We start from the raw sequence: 14,677 nt of genomic DNA, 5'->3' as shown, positions 1-14,677 counted from the left end.
ACAACACAACGCAAACGTTGCATTGTGCACCATGACGACAAATGACAACTGGAGCAAAATCTTCAGCCAGGGATATTTACTATAAATTAAGCATGGGAGCATTTGTGGTCGGTACTTCCTGAATTTTAAAAAAATCCTTTATACTTTGCAACAATGTTTTTTTTTTCCGATTCGTCGTCTTATTATGTTTCAAGTTGTGAAAATGGGGCAGGCAACTTTATGGCCGGGCCGGAAACTTTTCAGAGTTGTCTGCCCGGGTGTCCACTAACTTTTTGTCATGAGTTTCGGTCACTGGTATAAGGCATTAAAAAAAAAAAAAAAAAAAATCTGCGTCTCACCCACCATAGGTGGTGTTTGTCCCACATTTTAGCTTGGGTCCTCTACCAGAGGCCAGGAAGCTTGAGGGTTCTGCGCAGTATCCGTGCTGTTCCCAGCACTGCGCTTTTCTGGACCAAGATATTCGATGTTGTTCCCGGGAACTGTTGCAACCACTCGTCGAGTTTGGGGGTCACTGCCCCGAGTGCTCCGACCACCACAGGCACGACTGTCACCTTTACCTTCCAGGCTCTCTCCAGCTCCTCTCTGAGCCCTTGGTATTTCTCGATTTTCTCATGTTCCTTCTTTCTGATGTTTCCATCACTCGGGACCGCTACATCCACGACAACAGCTTTCTTTTCCCCTTTATCTATGACCACGATTTCTGGTTGGTTGGCCATTACCATCTTGTCGGTCTGTATCTGGAAGTCCCACAGGATCTTTGCTCGGTCATTCTCCACCACCTTGGGAGGTGTTTTCCATTTTGACCTTGGGGTTTCCAGTCCATACTCCGCACAGATGTTTCGGTAGACCATGCCAGCCACCTGGTTATGGCGCTCCATGTAGGCTTTCCCTGCCAGCATCTTACACCCTGCAGTTATGTGTTGGATTGTCTCAGGTGCCTCTTTGCACAACCTACACCTTGGGTCTTGTCTGGTGTGGTATATCCCTGCCTCTATGGCTCTGGTGTTCAGGGCCTGCTCTTGGGCAGCCAGGATGAGTGCCTCTGTGCTGTCCTTTAGGCCAGCCCTCTCTAGCCACTGATAGGACTTATTGAGATCAGCCACTTCTGCTATGGTTCGGTGGTACATCCCGTGTAGGGGCTTTTCCTCCCATGATTGTGCCTCTTCCATCACCTCATCCTCTGTTCCCCATTGTCTGAGACATTCTCTGAGTACATCATCCGTTGGGGCCTTCTCTTTGATGTATTCATGGAGCTTGGATGTTTCATCCTGGACAGTGGCTCTCACACTCACTAGTCCACTAGTGCTGGGGAACCAGAGCACCCTGATGAAAAATGGGCTACTGGAACAAAGCGGAGATGGACGAGATGCGATAACATGGCATATATATATACAGCAATTGAAAAGGGTTTGGGTGGGGGTGAAAGGATAGAAAACAAGATATTCTAAGCATAACAAAATAATAAAATAAAATAATAAATAATAAAATAATGGAACGGATTTGCACATTTACCCCACCCCAACTCCATCCCTTTTCAATTGCTGCTGTGGACTGCAAATTTCCCCGTTGTGGGACGAATAAAGGTATTCTGATTCTGATAAGAATGTCAACTGTATACTGTGCAAATGTAAATGTGCAAAACCGTTCCATAAAAAAACTGTACATAGTGCAAGAATAAGAAATGCATTTTGATATATTGCATCAACCCATATTTACAAGTGTCCAGTTTTTTTTTACATGTGATCATTGAGAGTTGCAAAGCCTGACAGCAGTCGGTAGGAACGAGCGGCGGTACCTTTCCTTCTTGCAGCGCGGGTGTAATAGTCTCTGGCTGAAGGAGCTACCCAGTGCTTTCTGGGTGGGCAGAAGGGGGTGGGAGGGACTGTCCATCATAGCCTTTAGTTTAGCTATCGTCCGTCTGTTGCCCACCTCCTCCAGAGAGTCCAGCGAGCAGCCCAGGACAGAACTTGCCCTCTTGACAAGGCGCTCCTGTCCCGGGTGGTGATGCTGTCTGACCAGCAGACAATTCCATAGTGGATGGCTGAAGCCACCACAGAGTCATACAAAGTCTTTAGGAGTGACCCCTTCACTCCAAAAGACCTCAGTTTCCTGAGTAGGAAGAGGCGACTCTGTCCCTTTTTGATTAGGGCATCCGTGTTTGTAGACCGGTCCAGTTTATTGTTGAGAGTAACAACCAGGTACTTGTAGGAGGTCACCCTCTCAATGTCCGAACCCTGGATGTTCAACGGTGCAGGTGAGGATTGTTTCCTGCAGAAGTCCACCACCAGCTCCTTGGTTTTCCCGTTGTTGATCTGGAGGTGATTCTGCTGCCACCAGTCCACAAAGTCCTTTGTCAGTCCCCTGTACTCCCTATCATCTCCCTCTGTAATGAGGCCGACAATAGCTGAGTCGTCAGAGAACTTCTGAAGGTGGCAGGTTGGGGTGTTGTCGTTGAAGTCCGAGGTGTAGAGGGTGAACAGGAATGGAGCCAGGACTGTCCCCTGCGGCGCTCCGGTGCTGCAGAGAAGCCTGTCCGACTCACAGTTCTTTACCCTCACGTACTGTGGCCTGTTTGTGAGGTAATGTGTAATCCAGGATGTGAGGTGCTTGTCGACTCCGGCATGCTGCAGCTTGTCCCCCAGTAGATTTGGCTGGATGGTGTTGAAGGCACTGGAGAAATCGAAGAACGTGATCCTGACCGTGCTCCCAGCATTCTCCAGGTGCAGCAACGCTGTATGGAGGAGGTAGATGATGGCATCTTCCACACCGATGCTGGGCTGGTAGGCAAACTGTAGTGGGTCCAGCGATGAGCTTGCCAGCGGTCGCAGGTGGGCGAGGACGAGTCTCTACAGCGTCTTCATCAGGTGAGACGTCAGCGCCACCGGTCTGTAGCTGTTGAACTCCTTTGGTTTGGCAATCTTGGGCACTGGGACCAGGCATGATGTTTTCCACAGCTGTGGAACTCTGCCCAGCTTCAGGCTCAGGTTGTACAAGTGCTGGACAATGACACACAGCTGGTCGGAGTAGTTCTTAAGGAGTCGGGAACTGATGTCATCCGGACCTGCTGCCTTCCTCACTTCCATCCTCCTCAGTTGGTTCCTCACCTGCGCAGTTGTGACAGACAGGTAGGAACCGGGAAGCAGAGTGGCGGCTGATCGTGTGGCAACGGTTGGGAGGGCAGTTGTTGGTTGCGGGAAGCTGGTCGTGAGAAGGGGCAGGGAGGGTAAGGCCACAGTGAGAGTTGGTGCAGGTGCAGCTACAGGTGAAGTTGACGGTGGGCCGGGGGCGACAGGCGTCTTGTCAAACTGATTGAAAAAGCGGATGAGTTCATCTGCCCAGTCCTTGTCTTTTTCGTTCAATGTCACTGGGCTTTTGTGGCCTGAGATGTTTTTTAGGCCCTTCCAGACACCAGCGACATTGCTGGCTTGCAGCTGCTCCTCCATTTTCATCCTGTAGGCCTTCTTTCCTCCCTTTCCTCCTCAGTTGGATCTGCACGGCCTTCAGTTCCTCTCTGTTGCCCGACACAAAAGCCCTTTTCTTTTCCTTCAGGAGGGCTTTTATGTCGGGCTTAATCCATGGTTTGTTGTTGGAAAAACACAGCACAGTCCTGGTAGGTGCAGTGTTTTGTTCACAAAAGTTTATGTAGTCTGTGATGGTGTCGATGAGTGAATCAATGTCCTCCCCATGGATCTCAATGAAGAGCTCCCACCTGGTTGACTCAAAACAGTCCCGCAGAGCTCCTTCAGCTTCTGTGGACCATCTTCTGACTGTGCAGGTCACAGCTGGTTGCCTCTGGACAAGGGGATTGTACACAGGCTGGAGATAAACCATATTGTGGTCTGCTCTTCCGAGAGGGGGGGGGGGGGGGGGGGTTGTATGCATCCTTGGCATTTGAATAAAATAGGTCCAATATGTTATTGTCTCTGTGTATAAATATGTGTGTATATATATATATATATATATATATATATATATATATATATATATATATATATATATACAGTGAGACCTCAACTTACAAACACCTTATCTTACAAACTTTTCGTCTTACAAACGTCAAATTTATGAAAATGAAACCTTATAATAAGGACTATTTTCATAATACAAACCCACCACGGCTGGCGGAGTGATCTTTGGCGGAAGCACACGAGGATAAGTTACCAACAGTCCATATGGAAGGTGACTGTCCTTCCATAAGCCATCAACGACCATCAAAAAGGTAAATAAAACTTTATTTTACAGCACAGTTTATTTCTTTAATTACAGTCCTCATGTAATGCGCCTTTCTTTCCAAACAGCAATTCCCTTTGACCTTCGACCTCCAATGCCATTCCATCAAGCCATAAATGACCATCACAAATGTAAATAAAGTGACTTTATGATACAATGCAGTGTATTTCTTTCATTACAATACAATAGCACATTTATTATACATAGAATAAGGTATGCTGTGTGTAGTTTTTTAGGCTTATTTAGTTGAAAAGTATATTTTATGGAAACCCGGGAACGGATTATTCCCATTTTAATTGTTTCCTATGGGAATTTTTTTTTTGAGATACACAGTTTTCGCCTTACACACTCTGTCTGGGAACCAATTAAGTTCGTAAATGAGGTCTCACTGTGTATATATATATATATATATATATATATATATATATATATATATATATATATATATATATATATATACAGTAAAGTCTCGTTATATCGATATTCAAGGGAGTCCGAAAAAATATCGATATAACCGGGACTATCGATATATCCGACCCTGTTTGCATGTAATTTTCTCCGTGCGTGCATAGAAATAGTATCGATATAACCGGGACTATCGATATATCCGATATCGATATAACGAGACTTTACTTATATATATATATATATATATATATATATATATATATATATACAGTAAAGTCTCGTTATATCGATAGTACTGCTTATTACGAGACTATTTCTATGAACGCAAAGAGAAAATTTACATGCCGCAGGATCGGATATATCGATAGTCGATAATAACGAGACTTTACTGTGTGTATATATATATATATATATATATATATATATATATATATATATATATATATATATATATATATATATATATATGTGTGTGTGTGTGTTATATGTGTATGTATATATATATATGTGTGTGTATATATATATATATATATATATATATATATATATATATATATATACAGTAAAGTCTCGTTATATCGACATTCTCGGGAGTCGGGAAAAATATCGATATAACCGGACTATCGATATATCGGATCCTGCGGGCATGTAATTTTCTACTTGAGTTCATAAAAATAGTATCGTAATAAGCAGTACTATCGATATAACCGATATCGATATAACGAGACTTTACTGTATATATGTATGTGTGTGTGTGTGTGTGTGTGTGTATATATATATATATATATATATATATATATATATATATATATATATATATATATGTGTGTGTGTGTGTGTGTGTGTGTGTGTGTGTGTGTGTGTGTGTGTGTATATGTATATATATATATATATATATATATATATATATGTATATATATATGTGTGTGTGTGTGTGTGTGTGTGTGTGTGTGTGTGTGTGTGTGTGTGTGTGTGTGTGTGTGTGTGAATATATATGTGTGTGTATATATATATTGCCTGAAGTCTGATCATGATGAGAAAGACAATACAGCACAAACTTTGAGGTTGTGCACAATATGCCACAATGTAAATTATTATGTAAATTATTCTGAAAGCTCATTCATGCCAAAGTGCTTTCCACAAAACATTAAACGCTTCACATTAAGAGAAACCAAATATAAAGATGTCGCAAAACTAATTGGTTTAAGATGATTAAAACAAGGCGTCATTCATGATGAAAAAGTTTGCCAATTGGGATTAAAAAAAAGAAATAAAAGAGAGATTTATGAGAATATGGCAGCAAACAGTCACGTTTTGAAATGCAGCACGGAGATCTCGCAATACCAAGTCGGTGATTCAGATTTATGGTAGTCAAGACCGTGAAATCTTAGTACTGTGTTGTGTTTAAAGTCCAAAATAAAATGCATAAAACAGATGGTTCTGCATCACCAATCCTGTCAATGATTTTTCCCTCTAAACGCAACAACACTTGACAATGTGGTTGTGTGAACTTTTGTAGTTTAACCTCTTTTGAGATACTTGCAACAGACTTTGTTGAGGTTGCTTCTTTGGAATTAGTGTGTCGCGAAAAAATCCACATAAAAGCAAAGCATTTGCGGTTGGATCAGAAGGAATACATTATTATACAGAGTTGATGTTGAGATGTGTTGCAGCCTGGACCTTGTGAAATATTCTACTCTTAACGGGGGTCTGATAAATGCTCAAGACAACAAAATTTGATCACATTTTGTCCTCTGACTTCGTACCCATGTCCCCATTTCGCTTTTAATTTTAGATGATGAGAGTGACCAACACCACGGCACGATGGTGGGGGAGACGAGTAGCACCGGAGACAGCACCCCTCCCCCAAAACGCAAAGGCAAGTTCCCCAGCCTTGGCAAGATCTTCAAGCCGTGGAAGTGGCGTAAGAAAAAAAGCGAGAAATTCAAGGAAGCATCGGAAGGTTTGTGGTTTTGATTGTGCTTGGAGAGGTGCCCCCCCCTTCACCTCTCCCACTCACTTAGCTTTTTAAACCTCACAGTGGTGCAACGTGATTGCAACATTTGTTGAATGACGACAACAAGTGCTAGTGTGATCCAATTTTTATGTTATTCCAAACTTGCCCCAACATGCAACTGCTAAATGAACACCATAACAATGTTTGTAATATGCTCCCATATATATTTGTCGATATGGCAGAGCTGGAGAGAAGGATGTCGACGAGGCGTACCCGGCAAGAACTTATAGATCAGGGAGTGCTGAAAGAATCTCCAGACAACGGTACAGGTTCTCTGATTCGTCTGATCTTTTAACAGTAGTGGTGTCTGTATCCATTGTATCTAGGACAGCACTGCTGAGGCTGTCATACCCACACAGTCGGCAAAGTGAAGTCATGAGTACATAAATTTCAGGATCACTGCGCTGCCGTTCAGGCGTCCTTTGACCTTGCTTGTTACCTTGTTTTTAAAAGTACCGTCATATCTGTTTTAATGTGCCTCTCGAGACCTGAGAAAGTGGAACAAGTGGTACGCTGAAGCAAAGTAGCTGCAATCCTACTGCAGGCCTGGCTGTTCTGCCGAAGCCCTTTCTTAAACATTTATATGCCACTTCATCATGTTAGTGCTCCTTCACGCATGCTCATGTATATGTAGTTGGCCAGCAAAGCTTTTGAAATGATTGAAACTATGGTTTCTGAAGCTGAGCCATGATTGGTTGTTTCCTGAGAATGAAGAAACAGTGATGTCCTTTTCAGTTGACAGCAAGGAGGCAAAATTGTCTCCACTTGAGATGAACTAAAATGAGTGGATTGTTCCTTGAACACATTATCAGAATGCCTTGTTTGGAATATGATGATTGCATAATTTTTGGGTTGTGTTCCCTTTTAAACGATAGTACAGTGATACCTCGGTTCTCGACCATAATCCGTTCCAGAACCCTGTTTGAAAAGCAATTTGTTCGAACACCGAAACCATTTTTTCCATTACAAATAATGTAAATCGTTTTAATCCGTTCATACAACCTGAATGTTTACCATTTTAGTACAGTATTTTATAAATTATTTTATGCATGAAATTGCACATTAAAATGCTGACCAACACATAAAAAGCAATTTATATCTCAGAAAATGTTAAGCAAAATGGCAAAGACACAAATAACATAAGCATACATGTAACCCAGGCTAATTGTACGTTCGTAAAGAAAAGAATTATGAATAGGATTTTTTCCCTTTGTGGTGGTCAGCAGAAGGCGCAGGTGGACGGAGGAAGGAAATTTATTGTTTGGAAGGAGAGTCCCCTTCCATAAAAACTTCGGGGAGCTCTTCTGTCTGAGGGGTGCTCACACGTTCAAATCTCTTTGCTACGGATGACTCGGCTACAGGATGTTCTTTTCTGTTAAAATATCTATCCAATGACACTCTGCTCTCACTCCCATAGCCACATCACTAGATTTCACAGCCTCCTTATTCTTTAATATCGTACTGATCATAGATTTCGCCATGCTGTATTCCCTACCAGGGGTGCTCAATACTTCGATCGTGATCGACCAATCGATCTCCATGGTACTATTGGTAGATCGCAAGACAAGGTGATGTGACATTGTCAGGAACTGACGCTTAACAAATCAAGTGGAGTTCTTTTGAAAAAAACTCGGTGTCAGCCAATCAGCCATCCCTTTATTTGATTGATACACCGGAGAATCAATCAAATGACATCTCATTGAAAGACTCACTGCGAGCTCAAACAACGCCCCTTCGCTGCAAAGTGAACAAGGATGTCGTTAGTTACATCCTAATGTTTCGCTCGGTTTTTCCCCTGAAACGTAAGAGAGTATAAAAAACAGTGGAAGAGCTGGACCAAGTAAGAAGAAAAAACATATCACTTTCATACGAAATGAGAGGATGACTTTTTTTCACGATGACATTTTCAAGTGCGGTTGTCCCGTCTACCAGTTATTAGAGTGAACTCAGGTAATGGCAAACGATTGACGTAATTACGTTGCGTTGTGCAACATATGCGGATATACATCAACATAAATTGTAATAATCTTCACTATATTTCTCAATAAATATAATGAGTACATCATTTTGACTTGGTCATTTCAAAAGTAGCTCCCTTGCTGAAAAAATTGTGAGCACCCCTGCCCTAGCCAGATCAGACACTCGCACACCTCCATCATATTTTGCTATTATTTCTTTCTTAAATGCAATAGTTGTACGCACTACTTTTCTTTTTTCACTTGCAGCAGCACTTTCTTTGGAGGCATGATTAGGGGCTAAAACTCTTCGTACACCTATATTAAACGTGAGAGCAAAACGCAACACGTCCGCAAGCAACAACAGTTGGTCACGAAGAGAGCGATACACCCGCACGCTGCTCAGCATCCCACCCTCGCGTACGCACTCGCGCGTCGTACCGGCGTTCGAAATCTGATTGTCGTTCTAACTACGAAGCAAGAATTTCTCGAATATTTTGTTCGAACTGTGAGTCGTTCGAAAACCGAGGTTCCACTGTATTCTCAAATAAGCGACTGCCTGTGTATATTATGCTGGAAAAATTTGTAAAATTACTGAAATGTCAATGAAATGTTTAAATCTCTTCTCATTATATAATATAGGATATAGTATAATTATTTAATATAATAAACAGGCAATGAACCATATAATATTCTAGATTAAATCGAACATTCATGGTTATGCATGGTGTTTTATACAATTGAACAAATTTACAACAATGGTCTCCAACATTTCTGAAACTGAGAGCTATTTCTTGCACATAGGTTGATATGAAGGACTGACTACCAGTTTGGTATACACTTCTGAAATAAATAAGTTGCTTAAATTACTGATATACAAACGCTGCCCACCTTACGAACGAAATACGTTCCAAGCGGTTGATTGTAAGGTGAATTTGTTCGTAAGTTGCTTCAGTGCTATATTTTGTATGGAATGTATGTTGAAGTGAAACACTGAATGGGGAAGTATGAAATGCAGACGCTCTAATAGGCGTCAAATAAACTCACACGTACTGTAGTACGACAACATATATCATTGGCTTTCTCACAAAACTTTGAAGCCATTGCTGAAGCTGCTGGCATGTAATTACTGAATTACGTGGCAGGAGCCATTACTTTTATTGATGCATCCTCTTGGAGCATCAACTGGGAAGAAGAACTTCCTCCCCGCCCACATACTCTACACAGCCAATCGTAAGCGAGCTTGGCAGATCGGGGCCTGAACTCGTTGGCAACACTTGAACACTTCAGCGCCGATTGGTCAGCCTTGGTGTCTGTCACGTAAACATTCAGCCATTGACACCTCTAATGTGTCTGTGTACGTGCGTCTGCGTGAAGCGCAGTACGCAGAAAATCGCAAGCGAGCTCGGCCGGAAAAAGACATGCAAAACAAAATCTAACTTACAGCATCTGTGCCTGAACATTTTTCGACATACTGTACCTGCAAAAATGTTCGTATGTATCATTATTCGGAACTCGAATGTTCGTAAGTTGGGGAGAGTCTGTATGTCATTTTTTTTAAATGGTGTTCATTTATGGTATATGAAGATACAATTACTTTTAAGGTGTCAGACGTTTCGCTTCTTATCCAAGAAACTTCGTCAGCAAACGTTAACAACACTTGCTGACAAAGTTTCTTGGATAAGTGGCGAAACGTCCGACACCTTCAAGGAATTACAGATGACGGCTGAAGAAACCTTTTCATCGATGGACCACTCTTGTACGACAGAGTTTACACAGATAAATTACTTTAAGGATTTCTCACAATACTTCAAAAACTGATACATATCTTAGGCTATACTTTAGTTCTAGAAGTTTCTACCAGTGTTTACATTATATTTATACAACATGAATAGATGATTATGATGTCTAAATAATTCAAATAGACTCGCAGGCTACTCAGGTGGTCTTTGTGGGCCTTCCATGACCTCCCATTGTTAATTGTTGCTTGTGTTATGGCCTGTGCTGGTTGCAGCGACATGGTGTCTTCCATTCTAATGACTTAAATTGAACCTCGGCTAGTCCATTTTTGATGTATTGATTGAGAAAGGGAGCAATATTTGGAAGCTTGATGGATAACTGATGTTCCCACTGTTGTGTCTGTTCTTGAAATTTTCAAAGTAGTCCCTAAAAGTTAATTTTAATGCACAGTGGGATGTTGGTAAAAACATCACGGGATATACATGGCTGGTTAAAAGGCCATGAAGGTGTCCCGCAGATATCAAATATTTATTTATTTCTGTTTGTTTTTTTTTTTTAACAAAGAGGATGTAACCTGACTCGCATCATAGAGAGGCTTCCGCTTGCTGTTTATTTATTAGGTATCACAGCACCTGCTCAACGCCCGACACAGAGCAAAATGAGTCTCGTCAATTACATTTTGACAAACTCTGTCTCAGTGTTGACGCTGGAAAATTTCAAGAATGTCTCCGATTTCTCAAAATCTGACGAAGACAGTGTGAGGATGAATTGGGGAAATGGCTGTCCGCATTAGCTCTCATGGCATCTGGACATGGGCTATTAAGAGATGTAACAAAAATCACGTTTGGGTGAGGTTTTCTTGACAAACCATATTTATATTTTTTTCATTCTGACCGACACAAGTACACTGTAAGCATCTGGCAGATCCACACCATCGACACATTACAGATTTAAATGACTAAATGCGTCCTCTGTAAGTCAAACAAAGAAAAGACTGACATCTTCCCCTTCTTCAGATGCGGATGGAGCAGCACAAAGCCTGAAGCAGCCCTTTGTGAAGAATGGCCACACTCTGCCCGTGAGTGTTGGAGCTGGAAGGAATAACTCAGGCCGAGTGCCTTCTGATTCAGAATTTAAGATAAACCCTACTTGGCTGGCCCATTCAGACGAGCCCAGAGGCCGATCACCCCCAGATGCAGAACGGCGACGAGTTTCAAGCTCCAGAGTTTCCGGTCCCTCGGAAGAAGTGCAACGAGGAAGCGGGTTGATAGGGACACGTGTACACGGGGAGACGGAACGGAAGCCTAACACATCGTGGCATGGACAGATTCACAATCAGATGGACGAAGGCAGAAGTGGAAGCCAGTTTTACCTCGAAGATGGACCGAGAAGGCCTGGGCTGCAGAAAGCCCCCTCGGAGGAGTGCAGGAGGAGTCGACCGGCTGATGTAGATTGGAAGCCAACACTCCCCCGACATGCATCTGCAGAAGAGGGAAGGGCCCGTAGAGGTGAGTCATTTTTACTGACCCATGCCACCCCTTCCCCGATTTAGACATTGTTCCTGGAAAGGAATGTAGAAATTTTAAACCATGACATCATGCATATATTTTAGCTTAATTGGCTGGTACTGTCCTCCCAGATAAGAGAGAGGTTCTTGGCAGTTCCCTGAAGTCCTGCTCCATCTTCTTATTCGGGAACATTGGGGAATAGCTCGTCCTTTCGTCTCCTCTCCTAATTAATGTGGCACAATCACGCTACTCCTCATTGCCCTTTAATGCAATGCTGTAGAGAAATTTTATGCTGTGAAAAGTCATAGTGAATTGATTTCAAGCAACATTACACTTAGCGAAACAATGATGTTAAATGCCCTTTTAGAGACAGATTGTGCCCCAGCTGACAAAAAAGGCCAACCACTTCAGGTTTTCAGTCTGTTGTTTTACAGTTGAAGGCCTCAGTTATTGTTGAAAATATCCACCTGTGATTACGATTACGAAAAATCCACTCACTGATGGGCAACTCGCGCTAATTGACACTAATTTCTAATCTTCACTTTAGATGCTTGGACACACAACTGCATAAGATGGCCTGTAAATATTTATTTATTTATTTATTTATTTATTTTTGGTTACAGCTTTAAGGTATGGTGTGTAATTTCAAAAAGAATGTGGGTTGACCCGGATACGTTTGGGCCTAGCTGAGGGTTGTGTTAGTTTGTGGCAATTGCAGTCGCCAATGGTGTTGATTGTCACAGCTGATCCATAGTCATGCGATTCTACATGAAGTGGCACTTGGAATCGTAAAAGGGCAGCAAATGGGTTTCAGCTGTGTCACCCAATAGTTTTTCTCAAGAGTTAATATCTTAAATGATCTCAAAATGAGTTTCAAGAATAGGGTGTTTGTTTGCCTTCCTTGTCAGAGTCATATCCGGACAAGTTGAAACAAAATAACTCCAGTTAGGGAAGATTGTTAGCGCAGACGACGGGAGTATGCCTAACAGAGCGAACAACGGGAAGTTGCTCTGCTATCTCACTCAAATTTCCTCATGCTTCTTGTCAGACTTTTATTGTTTACGTATGCAAAATACAGGAAAAACACTGCCCCCGATATTTGCAGGCCATGCCCCCAGTCCGGCCCGTAAGTTGGAACAGTTGAAGATTTAACTTCTGTTAAGCTTTGAATCATTGTTAGTTGAACACAGTCTCCCACAAATCAAAATCAGAATCAGACAGCCTTTAATAGTCCCACAATGGGGAAATTTGCAATAATCATAAGCATAAGATAAAATAAAAATGAGCAAGTCACAAATGTATTATTATTATTATTATTATTATAATGCTGCTGCTGCTGTGAAATGTAAATTTCTCCACTGTGAGACTAATAAAGGCATATCCAATCCAATCCAATTATTATTATTATTATTATTATTATTATTATTATTATTATTATCACAGATGACAGACATCTTTTGATGTTCTAAAACACTTCATTCCGAAAGTGTTTACTCCCACTCGGTGACCGAGTCTTGCCTCCTTACATCTGTTTGCATCCTTGGTTTCACATTACAAATAAATTCACAAAAGCCCTACGTATGGATGGCCCGATGCCCTAGCGCACAGGCATTTGGGGCCACTAAATACACAAATGTTTCAACAAGACCAAATTGAATTGAACTTTAAACATTATATTATTCTGTTAGTTGATTCCTCTAACATTCATCCAATGTAAAAAATATTGATTAAATCCAAAGTATGCTAGATAAGACCAGACAATTGATCGTTTTTTTCCCATCAACACACAAATGTATGTACCAGAAAATGTGCATCTGAAATAAAAACATACTCCTCTTCTTTTCCTTTCAGCTTTTCCCTTCACTAAATGTGGTAAATTTTTACACATTTCTTTTTGAAAGATAATGTTGAAAAATGAATACCTATGTTATATATCTAAGATATTGTCATCTTTTCATAGAATCAGACAGTCATTTTCTCCCTGACCCTGAAGCACTGAAGGACACCCTACGTGAACCTCTGCCACCTAAACAGTCCGTCATGCCTCCAAAATGGTTGATAAGCTCTACGCCTGAACCAGGCAGTGAGGGGCCACCTCGTCCCCCATCGAACCACAGTTCGACTCAGTACCCATCGCTCTCTGCATCCTTGAGTACTGCACAGAAGCCAACAAGGAACACTTCAGCTGTGGGTACGACCGCACAGCTGTCTTCATCTGCAGCCTCGTCGTCCGCCTCTCAGGGCACCAAGCAGCCGCCTCTGCCTCCGCCCAAGCCGGTGAACAGGGGCAACCCTGGCATGCTGGGTAAGCTTTCCTCAGTTGTACTTTCACAATGATGATGATTTGATCGGATGATGCATCAATTGATATGTGGTTTGGTTCGGTACATTTTTGTCACGGTTTCATGTTTTTAAATCTTTTTAACTGCAACATTTTCATGTCTTCTATTTTTTATTTTTGATACATCAATTTGCAGATACAATATTTTGGTGTTAGCCTTAAAGGACAACCGAAGTCTCCGGACAAGTTGTGTCCGTTGTAAAATGGCTTCAAATGACTTCTACTGAGTGTATTTTACAAAGATTCCACCGCATATAGCTATATTTTACGTTTTAAGACTTGCACTGAATATTCCGGATGTCTAGTTTTTGAGTTGCTGACCTCACCCTACGTCACTGAAGGAACGCCCCTCAGCGAGAAAGGACATACCTTGCATCACCTCAATGAATTTTGAAATACTTTGTTTGGTCTGAAAACTTCGTGTTGATGGCGAAATTAGAAGGAAAAGACATGAATAACGCAATGGTGAATCCTTGTG

General features: G+C 41.8%; 1 protein-coding gene across 8 annotated transcripts in view; it reads left to right on the top strand.

Moving 5' to 3' along the window:
- The window catches only part of LOC148896458 (phosphatase and actin regulator 4B-like), a 28,706-nt gene extending 14,496 nt beyond the window's left edge, over nucleotides 1-14,210 (top strand). For all 8 annotated transcript variants that reach the window (XM_088999502.1, XM_088999505.1, XM_088999504.1 and 5 more), the window contains 4 exons: nucleotides 6,434-6,601; nucleotides 6,838-6,918; nucleotides 11,367-11,858; nucleotides 13,819-14,210. In XM_088999502.1, the coding sequence (XP_088855628.1) occupies nucleotides 6,434-6,601; nucleotides 6,838-6,918; nucleotides 11,367-11,858; nucleotides 13,819-14,195 (1,118 nt within the window). In that variant the 3' untranslated portion in view covers nucleotides 14,196-14,210. The remainder of the gene's footprint in view (nucleotides 1-6,433; nucleotides 6,602-6,837; nucleotides 6,919-11,366; nucleotides 11,859-13,818) is intronic.
- The last annotated feature ends 467 nt before the right edge of the window (nucleotides 14,211-14,677 follow it).

This window comes from Hippocampus bargibanti, linkage group LG06 (assembly GCF_051943395.1).
Source record: "Hippocampus bargibanti isolate YZ-2025 linkage group LG06, ASM5194339v1, whole genome shotgun sequence".
Classification (NCBI taxonomy): Eukaryota; Metazoa; Chordata; class Actinopteri; order Syngnathiformes; family Syngnathidae; genus Hippocampus; species Hippocampus bargibanti.
Note: the sequence above shows the minus strand (reverse complement) of the source record. Positions and strands in the feature narration are given on the sequence as shown.